Source organism: Vulpes lagopus, chromosome 2 (genome assembly GCF_018345385.1).
Source record: "Vulpes lagopus strain Blue_001 chromosome 2, ASM1834538v1, whole genome shotgun sequence".
NCBI classification, from domain to species: domain Eukaryota; kingdom Metazoa; phylum Chordata; class Mammalia; order Carnivora; family Canidae; genus Vulpes; species Vulpes lagopus.
In genome coordinates, this window is record NC_054825.1 from 32,449,437 (window position 1) to 32,468,296 (window position 18,860).

The 18,860-nt window shown below is 46.1% G+C and overlaps 1 protein-coding gene across 50 annotated transcripts in view; it reads left to right on the plus strand.

Annotated features, from left to right (window-relative positions):
• Positions 1–18,860, plus strand: part of SORBS1 (sorbin and SH3 domain containing 1) — a 227,573-nt gene that overhangs the window by 184,989 nt on the left and 23,724 nt on the right. For 44 of the 50 annotated variants that reach the window (XM_041745746.1, XM_041745745.1, XM_041745752.1 and 41 more), the window contains 7 exons: positions 2,339–2,511; positions 5,181–5,266; positions 8,740–8,907; positions 12,514–12,560; positions 16,546–16,660; positions 16,801–16,926; positions 18,461–18,652. In XM_041745746.1, the coding sequence (XP_041601680.1) occupies positions 2,339–2,511; positions 5,181–5,266; positions 8,740–8,907; positions 12,514–12,560; positions 16,546–16,660; positions 16,801–16,926; positions 18,461–18,652 (907 nt within the window). The remainder of the gene's footprint in view (positions 1–2,338; positions 2,512–5,180; positions 5,267–8,739; positions 8,908–12,513; positions 12,561–16,545; positions 16,661–16,800; positions 16,927–18,460; positions 18,653–18,860) is intronic. The other 6 variants (XM_041745743.1, XM_041745770.1, XM_041745773.1 and 3 more) reach the window with 1 other exon arrangement.

An 18,860-nucleotide genomic window follows, 5' to 3' on the forward strand; every position in this document is an offset into this window, starting at 1 on the left:
CAAAAGCTATGTGGGTGGCAGCCCTTGTCCCAAGGCCTGTGAACTTGGCAAAGCCAAGCCTCCACCTCCAGGGGTGAGAGTGGGGACATTCAGTGAGAGGCTAGGGCACCAGTAAGGCCAGCCAGCCTACACCTGGGCCGTGCTCATTCCCTGTAGTCACTGTTCCCACCATTCTGATGGCTCCACAGTCACCAATGTTAGCAGCCAAGAGCTTAAGTGACTGTGATGAAATTCTCATAGAAAAATTTCTAGAAACATCTTAATCAGATCATGTGTGCCAATTTTACTTTCAGAAAATGTAACCTCATATTCATTGAACAAATATTTATTGCGTGTACTCATGGGCCCTCTCGTGGGCCCCTGCAAATAAAAGCACGGCCTGGGGGAGACTTGCCCTATCATGCCCCTTATGGAGGTTTCTCCTCCCTGAGACACACCCTGGAGGCTACTCTGTTAACTTACTTCAATCTGCATGCTTTCATGGTCTCAGCTTTGAGAGTTGATTTTCTTTTCCCTTAAATGTTCAGTAATGTTCTGTCTAGGCGGAGAAAAGGGAAAAAGCATTTGATCCCCTGACGTAAGCCAGAGAGAATGAAAAGAAGGGACTGGAGGGAACCCTGACCCCCTCGGCAGGCTGCTGAGCATGGAAAGTCCTGAAAGCCAGTGTTGGGCACATGATAAGGGGCTAGGAAGTGGTGGCTACCTAGTGCCAGAATCAGTGTATTGCTCAGGAAACTTACCTCCCCTGAGGTGGAGACATTACTTGTTGCACCAGAGTCACCCCTTTTTTATTTCTGACTTCTGGGCTCTGGGGCCTCTTGTCATGGCAGAGGACAATTGGCAGTGATGTGGAGCTCCAGCATCCTTAGGCCTCCTGTGGTGTGCAAGCCTGGGCTCCTGGAAGGCACTACCTCCTCATTCATAGGGAAATGTTCTATTTAAAACTGTTGTCGGGGCAGCTGTGCAGTGCCCTATGACTCGGCTCTGGTTCTAGCCCTGCCATTCCACGGACCTGCTTCGGCAAGTGCTTGGATCTCCTGGTGCCTCCTTTCCTCGTCCAGAAATGGGAAAAGAAGGATTGTTTGTGAGGATTGTCAAGCCTCCCACATAGGACATCTCACCAATTTGGATAGAGTCGTTGTTGCCATTATCTGTGACCACAGGGACTGAGAGGTTGTGTGAAATTAAGAATAATTGCATCACTGATGGATGGGTAGAGGGAAAGAGATGGATGTGCGATACAGCAAATGCAGCCTAGTTCTGTGTAGAATCTAGGGGTCCAGGATATGTGAGGCTTCACTATTATAATTCCTTAAGCTTTTCTATACACTTGATAATGTTCATCATAAAATGCTGGGACAGAGAAATTCCATCAAGCTCTTTACATCTTCAGAGTTAAAAAAAAAAAAAAAATCAACATTGACACCAGTCAGCTGAATTCCATAGGACTGAAAAGCAGCCAAGCAGAAGCCTGAGTACTTCTGTGGGAAGGGGGCCATTCACTCATCTGAGTGAGTGTGTATTCTGTGTGTCTCCATGTGTCTGTGGGCGAGGGCAAAGAAAACTGGGATCAGGAGAAGGGAGGGGCACAGTGAGTAAGCGCTCTTCATTTTTTCTGTGCCCTACCTCATTCCTAAAAGGATTTGTGGTAACTTGCAAAAATACCTAGAATTTCAACAAGGTAAAAATATATGAAAGATGTAAGTGAGCAATAGTTTATGCTCCTATTGCATGTCTTAAGGCTCTGACTACAAATTTTGAAAGAAGCTGATGGAGAATGTGGCTGGGATGCTAACAGTGTATACAATCCCAGATTCCCCTTTCACTTGGTGGCTGACTTTCCTGGAGACCCAGAAAAATCATTGACGTCAGCCAAAGTGCTTGTGAAGAGTAATCCAGCAAGATAATCCAAGTGGTGAACTTGAAGTCACCAACTCTGGCTGGTGACACGTCAGAGGCTCCACTCATGTCCTGGGCTGCACCATCTTGTATGTAGCCACTGGGCCCCCAGCAGCCACCCCCGCCCCTCCTCCCCAGGTGAAGTTTCTCAGAGTTACTCTTTGGAAGCCCACATGCAGTCATCTCAATTAGCACTTTGCTGTTCTGGGCAGATTCCTGAGCATTGAGGGCCACCCTTGGCTAGACATCTTGTCTGAAGAACTCTATCTTAGGTAAGAATGCCCTTTAGAAAGGGCAGTGCTTGCCTAGGGTGCCAGAGAATGTGCTGCTTGTCCTCAGGTGGTAACATGCTTTTTAGAAAAATGTCAAAAATTCTAAGTCCCATTCTTTTTTTTTTTTTTTTCCTCTCTTCTCTATTTTAAAATTACATTGTCTTTAGTCTATATTCTTCCAACTTCCATGCAGTGAAGAGGGAATCAGATGGGGCTCCTGGGGATCTTGCTAGTCTGGAGAACGAGAGGCAGATTTATAAAAGCGTCTTGGAAGGTGGAGACATCCCTCTCCAGGGCCTGAGTGGGCTCAAGCGACCCTCCAGCTCAGCCTCCATGAAAGGTAACTGGGTGAAGCCTGCGGGGCTCTGGCCCAGCCACATAGTGGTCCGGATGCCTCTCGCCCGTCCAAGCCCGTGTCGGGGTGTCAGTAGCGGGTGACTTCCAGCTACTGGGATATCCTTTGCCTTGTGTGGGTCCGTTTCCAGGCCTCTGAGCCCCTTCCCCCAGTGTTCACCGGCCATTTTTCTTTCTGGTAGTATTTTCCCTTCCTTTGAACCCCAACCTTGCTCTCCCTAAAGCATCTCTCTCTTTTTTGTTCTGATTCCCTTCTCTTAGAACTTAGCTGAGCCTTACTTAGCCTTTCATAACTCTAGCAGGGTGGCCATTTTTCGTTGCATCTTTGCACCTGCTTTGCAGCACAGATTATTTTGCTTCCGGACAGCGACTGGAAATTAAAACAACACACACATAAGAAAAAAAAAAAAAACCCTTATGATAAATAAGCATGTGACCTCTCCTTTTTTTTTTTTTTTTCTTTTTTTTTTTAAAGCAGCTTTCAGCTTTAACCTAATGGGTCTGTTTATTTTATTCTGCATGCTTTCCAGTGGATCGTAAAGGTGGGAATGCTCACATGATTTCTTCATCTTCAGTTCCTAGCCGAACAGTTAGCGCTAGCAGTGCATTAGGCCCCATGTGTAAGCACAAGAAACCCCTGTCCGCTGCCAAAGCCTGCATTTCGGAAATCCTTCCCTCCAAATTCAAACCCAGGCTCTCTGCTCCCAGCGCTCTTTTGCAGGAACAGAAGAGTATCTTATTGCCGGCAGAAAAGGCTCAAAGCTGTGAGAACCTTTGTGTTTCACTGTCTTTGAATGATTCCAAAAGAGGTCTCCCCCTCCGAGTTGGGGGGAGCATCGAGAACCTGCTCACGCGCTCCCGGAGGGATTGGGACAGCAAGTCGAGCAGCACCGTGAGCCTGCAGGAGTGCGGCACCAGCGCCAGGAGGCCCTGCCCTCTCTCCAGAAAGGCCGGGATGCAGTTCACCATGTTCTACCGGGACATGCACCAGATCAACCGTGCTGGCCTCTTCCTGGGCTCCATTTCCTCCTCCAGCGTGCGAGATCTTGCCTCCCACTTTGAAAGGAGCAGCCTGGCGTTGGCCAGGGGCGAACTGGGCCCCAGCCAGGAGGGCTCGGAGCACATCCCCAAGCACACTGTCTCCTCCCGCATCACCGCTTTTGAGCAGCTGATTCAGCGGTCCCGGTCCATGCCGTCCCTGGACCTGTCCGGGAGGCTGAGCAAGTCCCCCACGCCGGTGCTGTCCCGGAGTGGCCTGACCTCAGCCCGCTCGGCCGAGTCCCTCCTGGAGTCAACCAAGCTCCGGCCCCGGGAGATGGACGGTATGAACCCCGGAGGGCTCTATGCCTCCCGCACGTGTAGCAACGTGGCCGAACCCACCTTGGGCTTCAGGGGCCTCATGCCTTCTGAGCCCCTCTCTGCGTGCTCTGACGATCTCGACCACTGTTCAAACGTCTCCAGCGACAGCAGAGAGGGAAGCAGCAGCAGCGTCCACGGAGACTTTCCCAAGCACCGCCTCACCAAGTGCAAGGGCACCTGCCCGGCCTCGTACACCCGCTTCACCACCATCCGGAAGCACGAGCAGCAGCAGACGTCCCGACCGCCTGACTGGCGCCCAGATCTCAGGGGGGACAGGAGCACCCTCCTCAGGAACATCTACCTAATGAGCCCCCTCCCTTTCCGGTTGAAAAAGCCCCTCCAGTACCACCCCCGGCAGCCTCCCCCTGGTGACTTCTCAGCCCCCCCGGCAGGCCAGAAGCCAGACCTCCCCAGCCAGCCCCGTCAGGACGAGACCCCCTCTGGGGGGAAGCCCTCGGTTCCCAAACGCCTGTCTTCCCGACACACCATGGCGAGGCTGAGCCGGATCTCGGAGCCCCCTCAGGGGAGACCCGCAGTCCCAGAGGACTGCCTGAGGGCCTTTCATAATGGCAACTCCATGCCGTACTCAGACCCTGGCCTGGACAGGAACAACAACCCACAAAGTGAACTGGGAACGTCCCTCGGAGGTGGCATTTGTGTATTTGCCCAGTCTCACCTCCCCCGTCTCTCTACTCTGCTTGCTTTGTCCCTTCTTCCCCCTGTCCCCGTGGTGCTCATTTTCTGGTCTGTCCTTTGTTTTCTGTTTGTTTTGCTTGGCAATTAATCATGGCTCGTAGTGGCTGCACTTCTTTAAAAACAAAGCCCCCCATGTCATTCAGACTAACCACCAAACTCTGTTTCGAAAGAAAAATTGGCCGTTTAGCTCATCTGAGAAATTTGTCCATTTGAATTCTTGAACCCCATGGAATTCACACCAATCCTCAGTCACCCTGTGGTTTTTTGAGAGGCAGCCTCTTTCGGTGGCCCTGTGCGTGTGTGTGAGTGTACGGTGTGTCCCTGTAAGATCCTGCACGCCTCTTAGTAGGGACACTTTTCAAAGAAGGTCCTCTCTCTGCTCACTTTTTGCCTTCCAATTAGTTTTCTTTGTATTAAACTGGCTTTATAAGTAAATCCAAAAGCGGGGGGTGGGGGGTGATTGGTTCTTCGGAATTTGATTATTGAGCAATAATCCATGAACTGTGAAAACATGTCTAACGGATGCAGGGTGAAATCTTCTCCCAGTCTGTTTTCCCACTAAATCTTTGCGTGTTTTAATTCTACTTTATTATTTTGAAGATTCAGAATCACCAAGACATTTTATACCTGCCGATTATTTGGAATCCACAGAAGAATTTATTCGGAGGCGTCATGATGATAAAGAGGTAAATGCCATCTTTAAAATCTTTTAGCTCTTAGAGAAAAATACGAAGGAAACAAACATTCTAGACATCTGTCAGAGAGGTGATATGACCTAGCAACGGGAAGCAAAGCATTTTCACAAATGGCTTTTTATGTGGCATAAGCTCAGTTGTTCCACCAGTCCAAAAAGGAGGACTGATTTCCCCACAGGCAGTAGATTCTCAGTGCGAAGTCCCACTGGCCGGGTAGGGGCTGGGGGTGGAGGGAGGGTTCACCACTGCATTCAGTGCCATGTGAGGGGACTCCCGAGTTGGCTCTATTCGCTCATCCCCTCCCCAACCCCGGCCTTATTATTTCTCTAGGGAAATATTTCCCCACATATTTCCCCAGTATTTCCCACTCTCCTGTTGGCACAAAACACAATTCCTATTGGGGAGGGTACAGCAGGAGAAAGGAAACCGAAAAATAATAACTAATGACCACTGCATGATACATTATAAAACAATTTGAAGAAGTTGCCTTTAACTCCGAAGAAGAGATACCCCCTTAGATGTTGGGAAACCCCCAAGAACTTGAGGACATGCACTTCTTCTAGCAGCTGCTGAAATGTCTACACTGCAGTGAAATCACTGACCAGGCTGGGGAAGGAGCACATTCTCTTGAGATTTCAGGAGAGACAGTTCTGCGGATCAGTTCCCTGGGCAAAATCACAAGCTTCTGCTGTGATAAAGTGGTGTTTTGAGGAATGCTTTCTGGATTTTGCATTTTAGGAGAAAGGGTCCTATAGATTAAACCAGCTCCAATGACCGGTTTTCCTGTATCAAGTTAGGAAGGTAGAAGAATTGCGTTGAACCTCGTGGCAGGAGGAGAGCGTGCCTGTGTGTACACAACTCTGTCCCTTGCCCTGTCAAGTCTGAAGCCCCCTTCCTATGTTCTGTTTTGTTGAGTGCTTTCAGGGTTGATATGGATTTTCCTTAAGGACTTAGCATGAAGGCTGACCCTGAGTGGGTCTGGATGATGATAGTCCTTGCTGCTGAGACAGAAAGACCATAGCTTTCCCCCTCTCCAGGCATAATACAGTCTTCATTAAGACTGTATCTGTCCAGGGAGAGAATAAGGAAGCAAGTGATGTGCAGACTTATTGGTAATAATGAGGCAACAAACTCCCAGTGAGTATCCATCAGGCCACAGACCATTTCAGTTCTAGTTACTGTCACTGAGATACAAGGTTCCCACCAATGTAAGGTAAAAGAAGGTGACATTCCATGTCATTAGTATAAATAGGAGTATCCAGCATGGAAGCCTTTGTGATAGGATCATGCCTACCACACAGGAGGCAGGTTTTACTTAGTTGGTTTAACAATTACTATGTTACAAGGTGCTTTCAGAAGGTGGGAAGCCTGTTCCTTGAATAACACTGGCTCACAGATTCTTAAAAACATTGTGTCTTTATTCATGGTATTTAGCTTCCATGGTTAAACTGTGGGAACAATGGATTTGCTGAGGTCCAGTTCAAGAACTGGGTTGGGATCTCCACTCCCATTTGCTGTCCCTGATCTTCTGTACCCATGGCCCGAGCGCCAGGGGCATGGCTGCCTCAAACATCAGTCCATTCCCCTGCTACAGAAACAGCTCACACTTCCAGCTAATGGAGTGTCAGTCCTGACATTTTTCTTTGCAAATGCTTTGTTACTAATATTGATGGTGGTAGCATTTCAGAAAGTGAGTACATGTCAGTCCTGCAAGGGACACTAGTAGTTCTCTGGCCAAGCCCCTTGTTTTAGCCAGGAAAGGACTCCAGTGGGGTAGTGACTTGCCCAAGGTCACGCAGCAAGTTTAGGACTCCAGTGGGGTAGTGACTTGCCCAAGGTCACGCAGCAAGTTAACTGACACCAGAGGCACAGTTAGAAACCAGGGCTCCAGATTCCTGGGCCAGTGCCCTTTTCATGGCAATGGGCTTTGCAAAGCACTTTCTCATGTCTTTTCTCATTTAATCTTTACAACAACTTGGATAAGCACTGGACAAGTTGGATAAGCAACAAGTTGGATAAGCACTGGACATCCCACAGCCATTTGAGAAGTTGGTTTTTGTGGGTTTTTTTTTTTTTTTTTTGGTAAGATTTTATTTGTTTACTTGAAAGAGAGCAAACTAGAGAGAAAGAGGAAGCCGGTGCAGGCAGGGCAGAGGGAGAGGGAGAAGCAGAAACAGACTCACCACTGAGCAGGGAGCCTGGCAGGGGGGTCCATCCCAGGACCCTGGGATCATGAGCTGAGCGGAAGACAGAAGCTTAACCAACTGAGCCACCCAAGTGCTCCTGATTAAGTTGTTTCTTGAGTATTTGTAGCCCCTGGAGAAAAATGGAAAAAAATCAGGCCCACTATCCTTTGAGGCTGGGTGTCACTTGAAGCATTTAACTGCCTGCTGGAAGAAGACTAATGCCTTACTGAAAATGCTAAGAATTACCAGTCCTAATTATTGCTTTTCTTCAAGGAATGTTAATCCCAGGAATGTATGATTGATATAGAATTAAAAAACACATTAAAATTCTGTTCCATAGGGTCACTTCAATAGGAAATGAGGACATTTGGTAAAATGCAACATTGTTTAATTATTGAGAAAGCCTTTAGAAATAGAAGTAGGTGACTATTTCCTTACTTTGGGAGAGCATATTTCTTCTAAACTGAGGTGTTATTATTCCGAGTTCATCTTTTATATTTATATTCTACATCACTCCTTTAAAGTCAGCCTCATTTCACCAAATGAAGAAAGAGTTACATAAAAAGTCCAGTAAGAAAGTAATTGATGTTGTCTCTCTGTCACATAGGCAGCCTTTGATGCGTTACTAAGGCCTCCTAGACATTGTGCCCAGAGGAGGGGTTGGCCAGCCTCGGAGAAGGGTACCATAGTTTCTGAAATGGGCATCTCTACTCTCTGGAACATATTAGAGTAACAGGCCTAGGAAGCGCAAAAAAAATGACCTAGTTGCCATGGATCCTGCATAGTAAGAACCCAGATTTGGGTGGGAGGAATTGGCCAGCCCTGGCCCCACCATGGGAACACACTGGAAGCTCAACACTGCCTAAGTGAGGTGAGGTGGGCAATCCCAGCCTCCCAGCCCAACATGTTTGTGGATGCCCTGGATATAGCCCCCCACCAGAGGGCCTGGACTTCGTGGCCATATATTGGGGGCTGGAGGCTTTGGCTGAGCCAGGGGATAGTTTTCCAGACAGTGTGACTGGAATTCATCCCTCCTCCGCGTCCCCAGTGACATCCCCAAGTATCCCGTGCGCAGTGCTGTCTCCCTCCTCCGTAGAGCACGTGGGGTGTGGCTACACAGGAGACGTGGTAGTTGTGGCCAGAAAGCCCCTCCTACACCTGACCCTTAGTGTTTCCTCCCTCTTCACCCAGCACCTTTTTCCTTAGTTGTTTTGTTGGCAGTTTTCCAGTACCCTGAACCAGATGATTCACTGCCCATTTTATGCAATTTCATGGCAGAAACTTTTAGCGGACCAGAGACGACTTAAGCGTGAGCAAGAAGAGGCCGATATTGCAGCTCGTCGCCACACGGGCGTCATTCCGACGCACCATCAGTTTATCACTAATGAGCGCTTTGGGGACCTCCTCAATATAGACGATACGGCCAAAAGGAAATCTGGGTCAGAGGTCTGTTTTGGTTGCCTCAATCTGCTGCTTGACCCAAAGCAATATCTGCCTCCCCTCAGCATTGCCTTCCGTAGGCCAAATTAGTTCTCCGAACGGCATCTGTCATCCTGGCTTCCCGTAGGCTTGCTTTGGCTCTTCTGTGGCTGGTCATGGACATGAGTCACATTATGTCCTGTGCTCTGTATGTTCAAGCATGCCTGGCTGTGGGACCGAATCTGCTGGCGCACCGCACCCCCCCCCATGCATGCTTTGAGAGCATCGGCTGCCTTCATGAATCCAGTCCTCTACATCCTGCATTTTATCATGACACCATGTTGCCTGTGCATTCTGCCTAGAAACCTTAAACCTTAGTCCGTGTGTGTTAGTACCTATAGTGTGGGCAGTTACAAGATAATTCTTTGAAGACACAGTTTTGTGAATCTCATTATAAAAGTTAGCAAGCAGTGCGTTGTTTACGCCATTTACCCAGGTCCCGAAATGTCAGAGAATAATATTGCCACTCGGTATTGGATGAATTCATTGAATAAGGTGTTTAGTAGTGCTGAAGACTCACTGAAGAATTTTGAAACCCAAGGAGTTTTGCAGTTAGGATAAGTCCATGAAAAAAAAAAAAAAAAAAAAAAAAAGGATAAGTCCATGGAGGGTAAGAGAGCTCTTTGAGAGACATTTCATTTGTTCCCTTCATTTTGACATTTCTTAGCTGAGATTACAAAGCTTAATATTATAAAAGACGCGAAGAAAGCACAAACCTTTGAAGTGATTTTATCCAGGCCTTGGCCTCCTGTCCCAAAGGCCGTGTTGAAGTTCTTATGCCGGCCAAATGCTGCTGCTTGCGTCAGAGTATGTTTTGCCATGTGACCCCAACTGGTCCCCTAAGGGTTAGCTCCTTTCGGGGATGTGTGCATGTCTGGGGCTTGGGAGGTAGGGAACTAGGGGAGTGACACCAAAGCATATACAGCTTTATAATGTTTCAGTGTGATAGATTAGTATTCATGCTTCTGCCTTCTGAGTGACAGAGGCACTGGCTATTCATCAAATGGTTTGGTTTTTATTTTGTTTTTAAAGAAATGGAAGGTTTCTTTGACAAAGGAGAACCAGAATGAAAGAAAAGCAAGGAAGAAGGGGAAGGACACTAAGGTGATGGAGAAAAAAAAAAAACGTAATAAGGAAGAAGTTAGCAGGTGTTACTCAGATGCAAGGGAAAGACAGCCCTCAGCATCCCAGCTCCTCCAAACCACCCTATTCCAAAGCCTCTGGTGATAGATTATCCTTGTTCACACACCTGCCTGCTTGCAAGTGATAGAAAAGAAGAGAACATGCAGGGCACCATAGGGCTGCATAGTTACATGTATAGGTGACACGTGCACACAGAAATGCCACTGGGGTAGAACAGCCTTGGAGAAAAGCAGGCAAACTGCCTGACCGATCCCACCTCCTTTCCAAAGCTGTGATTCTCAAACCTGAGCACTCATCAGGATCTGCCAGGGACTTGTTAAAATACAGATTGCTGGGCCACATCCACAAATGTTGTAATTCTGGGGTGGCACCCAAGGATTGCATTTCTAATCAGTTCCCAGGCGATGTTGTTGATGCCAGTTTAGAGACCACACTTGGAGAATCACTGCCCTAGATGCTGAGTGACAGACATGGGAAAACAGGAACCACCAAGGCCCAGATGCATTTCACTCCTACTGAGTAGAATGTAGTGACCACTAATTCTGTGCAAGACCCTGTGCAGACATGGAAATTAGGGCCCAGCCTGTGCCCTTGGGAAGCTGGGAGACTGGTAGGGGAGGGCACCCTCATGATCTTTGTCTCTACTGGAGCCACGGGTGACATGGGCAGGGAAAGAGGGAGATGCCGCTTTGCACAGACCGATGACTCATTGTCTGTCTCAACAGTGCCATGGAATCAATGTTTCTTAGCTTTGAGTAACGTATGAATTATGTTTAATTGAAAAAACAATTGTTTTCACCAATCCCCGGTATGGGTCTAAGCCAATTTATAAATTAAGTAGTTGATTTGTGTAAAACTTAACTAATTTAGCCAGTAGGTGATATCCTTTTGACTAAACTCAGTTGCCACTCAAAGTGGGAATATGGTGCTGTTTGGTATACATTTTGTAAAGTTCCCACAGCTCTACAGCTGGCTGTCCTTGCGTAACCACCACTTTTTAAAATTTTTTTTAAATTTTTATTTATCTTTTTTTAATATTTATTCATGAGAGGCAGAGAGAGAAGCAGGCTCCATGCAGGGAGCCTGATGTGGGACTCCATCCTGGGACTCCAGGATCAGGCCCTGGGCTGAAGGCAGAGCTCAACCACTGAGCCACCCAGGCGTCCCTTTTTTTTAAATTACTGTGAAATTTTTGTCCTCACAATGTTGGTTGTCTGGCTTTTTCTTGTGAACTTGTCATTTATCACTAATTCCACATCCATTCTTTTTTTATTTACATTTATATATAGAGAGACAGATAGATGGAGACAAAACATCAACATGAAAATGTAAAAATAAATTCCTGTGGGGAATTCACCACCCTTAAGAAAATCCCTACAAGATCCCAGCTTGAGGAGCCTGCAAAAAGGGGACATATCACTGAGAGGTTTAGGACCTAAAACTAAGCTTGATGGAGCTTTTAAATACCACTCTTCTCTCACTGAGTCTCATTCCCCCTCCCCCCTCCATTTTGTCCTCTAATGTTGAAGAGGAAGTGTGTGAAATTGGGGAGAAATCACTCAAAGACCTTAACCCACGTCAGGAATTGAAATTTGATCTGAGGGATACTTGAGAGCCTCTGCCAACTTCAAAGCAAGGAAGTGATGGACGGAAGTATTTGAGGAATGTTATTTGTGCTCCTGAGTAATAGTAGATGAAAGTGAAGAAAACATGAAGTCAAAGGAGGCTTTGTGTGTGTGGGAGCTCGAAGTCAGACTTGAGTGTGCTTGTGGAGGGTTCTAGAGGGAGGGTTGGCATGACTTAGTGACAGACTTGAGTAGCTGGAGTCTGAGGAGGACTTCCAGGCCTGGAGTCCAGAGAGAGAGAGCTGTCCCAAAGGAAGGGAAGCTTTAGAGAAAGAGAAGGAAGTCAGGGCTCACTTTGACTTTTGGGATATCTCATAGACCATGAGAAATTATATGGAGTCAAAGATGACGTGAGAGGTGAATCGGGGTTTCATCCACTTGCGGATCATAATTAAGTCAGTCGAACAGAGGATGTCCCCCCAAAGAGTAGGCATGTCTGAGAACTTTCTGGCTGACTGGTGTGTGTGCGTGTGTGTGTGTGTGTGTGTGCACGCACATGCACACGTTGTTTTTAATATCCATGATCAGCATTGGGGAGCCAGCCCTTCAGCTTTGGGACTTCTCAAAGCATCTCCTCCCTAAATCTGGCCCTCCTTAGGGATATTCTCATGCATGACATAGTTGATCAAACATTCATCTAATGTTCTGCTGAGATCAGATAAGTGGAATTTTGCCCAGATTTCTACACCAGAATGAACTAGTTAGAGTGAATTTTTCTGCTTTGCTTTCTAGAAGCTTATGAAAATGTGTCCTTTTCATTGTACATAAATTGTGGTTTTAAATTGTCACTGTTTCTTGTGTTTAGATGAGACCTGCTAGAGCCAAGTTTGACTTTAAAGCTCAGACCCTAAAGTAAGTACCACCAATTTGTTTTGTTTTGTTTTTAACTGCCTCTTTGAAGCACAGCTCACTTGTGAAGAGATGGAGAAAAACAATGATTCAAAACAGTAATTTATAGAGTTTGCTACATGCCAAGCACCATTCAAGTTACTTACATATGGTAACCAATTCAGCTCTCACCAGAACCCTCTGGGGTTGGTGCTGTTATTATCTGCCTCACACTAATGGGGAAACCAAGAGTCTATGGGGTTAAGAAACTTGCCCAAGCTGGTCAGTGATAGAGGCAGCGGATTCAAACCTGGGCAGCCTGGTGCCAGAGTCTGGGCTCCTACCACTGTGCCACCCTGCCACCTCCTATACAGGGACTCAGTTTGCTTGATGAAGTGGTGGCTTGATCTGACCCACTCTTTCTATGGAAGGAACTAGATCCAGGATCTAGAATGGTAACTTTATCAGTTTTGCTACAACATCTTATGACATTCAAAATTTGTGGGAACCCACAGGAAACCAGTATGTTCCTCAAGAGGCTAGCTCTGTAAAACATTTCTCAAAAAGAGTCTTCCATCCTAGAAATGAATCTTCCATCCTAGGAACCACTGCACGCTATGTCTATACTTCCTCATGCCCCTTTCTCCCCAGAGAGACTTTGCTATTGGCACTGTAATGGCTCTAGAAGGCTTTCAATGAAGAAACTTGATTAGCTTGTTTAACCCAGTGTTATCTAAATTTAGATAACCAGGAAGCCTTTCTCTTCCATGGAATGAAATTTGGAAAAGCTACCAAAGACTGGGTTCTACAAGGAACCTGCTCACTTCCTATCTAATTATGGATTAAAGTGGACCATGAATTTCTGTTGGTAGCAATAATCAGCCATCGCATTGCCCTGATGAGGAGAAGCCCTACCTCTCCATTCTTGATGATGAGAGGAGAAGCTCTCCATTCATTGGACACTGAGAAATGCCATGATGAGGCAACTCACCCATAATTCTTATCTCCTCTAACACAAAATGAGTGACCAGACAACAATCTCCAGACGTTGGCACAAATCTGGCATGTTGGATTTGTTTATAATCACTCCAGTCTCTTAGCTCATCAACTAACAAGAGGCTGCAGCCTAGTGTGCTGGAACGATGGGCTCTAGCATTAAGAAGTCCTGTGTTTGAGTTGTGACTGTGCCTACTATCTCTGTGACTACGAACAAGTCACCAACCTCCACCTCAAATTTCCTCATTTATAAAATGGACATAAAAATGCCACTTTGCAGGGCAGCTGAGGTAATATTTATAAAACATTTTGCATAATGTAGCAAAAGTCAGCATCTAACAGAGTTACATAAATTAATTTTTAGCCTAATCAAGCAGTACCTTTTCCCTTTCCCCTTTTTTTCTTTGAATTAAGAGAGGTCCACAGAATCATTGAATGGTATTGTGATGATAATATATTTATGTAGGTTTCATTAAAAAGTCTTAGATCAATTTTCTTCTTAGAGCAACTTTGTCAGATATAAGAGGGGAGAATTCCCGATTGAGAGGGAATTGTCACCATTTATCAATAGTGCTTATGAGGGGTGCCTGGGTGGCTCAATTAGTTAAGAGTCCAACTCTTGATTTCAGCTCAGTCACGATCTCAGCGTCATGAGATCAAGCTTGTCAGGCTCCGCACTGGACATGGAGCCTGCTTAAGATTCTCTCTTTCCCTCTCCCTCTGCCCCTTCCTACCCAGCACATTCTCTCTGTCTCTAAAAAAATAAATAAATAAAATAGTGCTAATGCTGGAGAGAAGAGTCCTTCCTCCTAACTCGGTGCTATTATTATCCCTTGCTCCCTCCCAGAAAAGTTAATAAATTTTTTTTTTAAAGAGTAAATGACAGATCCATTGACTTGAGTTTTCTAAAAACGTTTAATCACTGGCTTCTACTTTTCTCTGTAGTGTGTTACTCAAAAAAGTGTTCTGTAGGAGCACTGGAGTCAACAAAGTTAAACAGGTTTCTTAACCTGCAGGACTTCTCCGAGCCTCTACCATGCTAATATACATGGTGACACTCCAGAAAAGATCTGAAGTATATCATATTGGTTCTCGAACCCTATTACCACCAGACCTTAACATGTGGTTCTCTGGGAGATGGGTATGAGGTCCACAGTGCAGGAAGGATGACAGCCCTAAGCACCCTATGGCACATCTCCTTTGGCCATGACTGCAGACCTCTCAGCACCCCCACAAGCTGTCCTCCTTGCTTACTTACCAGTGGGGCTGTGACACTCCCACCTGCCTCTACAGCTGCAAGTCACTAAGTGTGGCAGAGTGGGGAGCATACAGATCTGTAGCAGAGGTGGATATGCCGAGGGCCCTGCACATCCATGTGCCCATGGTTGGGGGGTAAAGAGAGGAGGGAATTCAGAACACCCCCAAGGAGAGCTATAGCAAAAAACTGGCCAGAGATATTCTTACAGAGACACATGCCCCAGATCCCCTTCATGGGCCTCCTCAGGATTAGAATCTTGGCTACCAGTGTGAGACCCACAAAGGCTGCCTTGTTCTTGCACTCAGAACAGTGCTGACTTTGTGTAAAGTCTTCCAGATGTGCCCCCATTGTTTAGCCAGCATCCCGCACATAACCGTGGGACTTCCTGGCACGCTGCAAAGTAGGCACATCCCCTCCAAATTGCAGTGGAGCTTTTCTTTCCATGCTGTTGGTTTGATGCAAATTGAAAAGATCTAGGTCAGTTTTTTTAAATAATTTTACTTATTTGAGAAAGAGAAAGAATGTGTGCACACACAAGCAAAGGGAAAGGGAGAGGGAGAAGTAGGCTCCCCGCTGAACAGGGAGCCCAAAGCTGGGCTCAGTCCCAGGACCCTAGGATCATGACCTGAGCCCAAGGCAGCCAGTTAATCGACTAAACCACCCGGACGCCCCTAGGTCTTTTTTTTTTTTTTTTTTAATTCAAAAAAACTTTTCAAGGTACAATTGTTATCTTCCTTTTAAGTTTCTATTTTGCTTATAATTTATCTTTTTAATCTTTCTTTTTAAAAAAAGGACCCTGGTTAGAGGAAAACAGCATCATTATTAAGGCAAACAAAGGGATGGAAGGAGATGGAAAAGCTGCAAAAATATGTGAAGAATATTTTAAGGAAAATCCATTTTTCTTTCCAAGGTTCCTTTCCCATGTTGAGGGGGATGTAATGAATTAACACTTACTGAGTACTGACCCTCTAATCACAGACACTGTGCTAGGTGTTTTGTTTTGTTTTGTTTTGTTTTGTTTTGTTTTGTTTTGTTTGTGCTAGGTGTTTTACTTGCAGTTTGTTGCTAAATTTTTTTCAACAACTTTGAGTTAGCTCTTATATTCAGATAAAGTATCTCAGAGAGATCAAGTATCTCACCCGACATCTCAGAGCTAGTAAATGTTATACCTGGCCTTTAAGCTCAGATCTGCCTGATTTTAGAGCCTTTTGACTACATGATGTAGATAAATGGATGGATGCAGGGTGATGTGGAGGGTGGATGGCTGGCTGGCGGATGGAACAATATAAGGATGTCAGTATATCACAAGTAATTTGAAGGTAATTTCAAAGAGGGCATAGAAGGAGGGTAGTGAAGGCAGTGAAAGTATCCACAAGGAAACATTTGTCATCGTTCCGTGGACATCAGCTGAGTCTTCTGGGTGCATTGTTATGTGTTGCATTAACATTCTGAGCAGCAGACAGCATTCACAAAAAAATACATTGAGAAAACCCTAACAAACCCATAAGGCCTGTGAGCACTTTGGAGTGGGGAGTCCCTTTGAAAGTTAACATCCGTCCCACGGAAGACTGGAAAGATGCCAAAGGAGATGTAACTTCCTGAAGAGCGGGCTCCACACTTCCAAACATGGAGCCCTGTCTTCTATCATTTGTCCCCTCTGACCTCACTCCGAGTCTCCTTTTGCTAAAAAATGGAGTGTCTTCATCTTACCCATTTTGAAAGCTCTGCTAAAATGCCTCCACCCTCTTTTGACAGGGAGCTTCCACTGCAGAAGGGGGACATCGTTTACATCTACAAGCAGATTGATCAGAACTGGTACGAAGGCGAGCACCACGGCCGGGTGGGCATCTTCCCGCGCACCTACATCGAGGTACTGTAGCTCCTCCTATTCCCATGGGACGGCCCGCTCAGCCCGAAGCACCACTCATGTCCCAAGAGCCTGGGTCTCGTAGCCTCCTCTCATCCCCTCACTTCCTTCCTTTGCCTTTTCTGCCTCTCGCCCTTCCTCAGCTCCTTCCTCCTGCCGAGAAGGCTCAGCCCAAGAAGTTGGCTCCGGTGCAGGTGTTGGATTATGGAGAAGCTGTTGCCAAGTTCAACTTTAATGGTGATACGCAAGTAGAAATGTCCTTCAGAAAGGTAAGCGCCCTCTCTTCCTGGCCCCTGGGGCTCCGTTGGATGGCCCTGTTGTTGTGGGGAAGTGGCATTACCACGATGTACTAGTCTGGTGGCACTGTCGGAGGGCCTACGAGATGTGCCCCACTGAGGATTGCATTACGGGCAAGTGGAGAATCTTCCGAGGGGAGATATTTAAAAAATAAACCCCAGGCTTAGTCAGGGTTTAATTACATTAAGTTCACTGACTAGAAGCAGTATTTCTGGAGTCTCAGACCTCTTCAGCCAACATTTATTGAGCATCCAAAGATGTGATAAGTGTTCATGACTAGGTTTTATGACATATTAATATGGCCTACTGGAAAAGAGCAAGTCCTTTGATGACAGGAGGAGTTTGAAAAACTTTGAAGCCAAAAGTCACAGGTTATCAACCATGCAGCTTTTGGGGAGTTAAAGAATTTTTCCAAACCACTCTTTGCTCATATGTAAAAAGAAGACAAATGGCCTTCCCCTAGAGCTGTTTTAAGAGATTAAGTGAAACCACATCTGTGAACCCCACAGCATGGCGCATGGCATCCAGTCAGTACTCAGCAAACAGGCCTTGCCAGAGTTCTCATCATTGCCCACAAGTAGCTCACCGTGCTCGTTTTGCATACTAGTCAGGTGTGCAGGGATGCCATTCTTCCGTGGGACCAGACACTCTCTTCTCGTGTCAAAACTCTCTGGCTTGCTAAAGTTATTAGTCACTAATTTTAGTGAGGATTTAGGGAAATGAAAACCTGCCTTAGAAAAAGATGAACTACCTGATGGAAGAGAGAAGCCCTGGAAGTACCCTCAGTGCCCACTATCAGGAGACCAGGAATTAAGTCATTAGATGTGTGTACAATAGAATAGCCTGCAGTGGGCCATAACGCTGTTGCTGCAATAGCATTAAAAATGTAGAATTCTATTTCTTGACAAAGAAGGAGGTTCACTCTACATTATAAAGTATGAAAAAGAAGGTTGGAAAGGGGGATGCAGTGCATACTCAGTTTTCATAAGAAAAAAAAAAATGTGCAAGTCTAATTCACTTGCCCAGAATTCAATCTAGGAAATACATCAAAATATTAACTGTGGTTACCCCGAGTGACAACCTTATGGGTAGTATTTGTTTTCTGCTTAATGTTTGTGTTTTAACATTTTTATAGCAGAAAAGATAAAGTTCTAAAAAGGAAGAAGAAACGATAACCCTCAAAACCTTTGCTTTAGTGAAATTGGAAATCAGTTTTGTGATGGATGAGGCAAAAACCCTACCCTTGGCTGTTAGCTTGGAGGGGGGATGAATCTGACTTACTCCTGTGCTGCAATATTTAAAGACTAAGCTTGACTTCCCAGCTTCCAGGTAGCTCTCCTGCTGTTAGCATCTCCATCTCAGCAATACTAATCTTATCCGGGTCTAGCAAGGAAGATTTTTCTAAACAAACGTGATAAATAATGAAGGATAGCATAGGGTGAGGTAAGGCCCTCAGACATGCCAAAGCACGAGGGATCAAGGACTCTTGTCTCCCATGTCTTGTAGGGTGAGAGGATCACACTGCTCCGACAAGTGGACGAGAACTGGTATGAAGGGAGGATCCCAGGGACATCCCGACAAGGCATCTTCCCTATCACCTATGTGGACGTAATCAAGCGGCCACTGGTGAAAAACCCCGTGGATTACATTGACTTGCCTCTGTCCTCCCCAAGTCGTAGTGCCACCGCGAGCCCACAGGTACCTAAGCTTCTTGACACCAGTTTTCATGCTCCTCACGACAAATCCACAGTGCTGATGGCACACAGCCCCTCTGGGTGCTTCTTCAGCACTGTGGTTAAGAACCATCTGCAGTAGTGCAGAATATACACACCAGGGTTTGTTTTCATGTGTACAAATGACATTTTTTGAGAACTTGGGAGGGAGAACTATTATCTTTGGGAAAAGA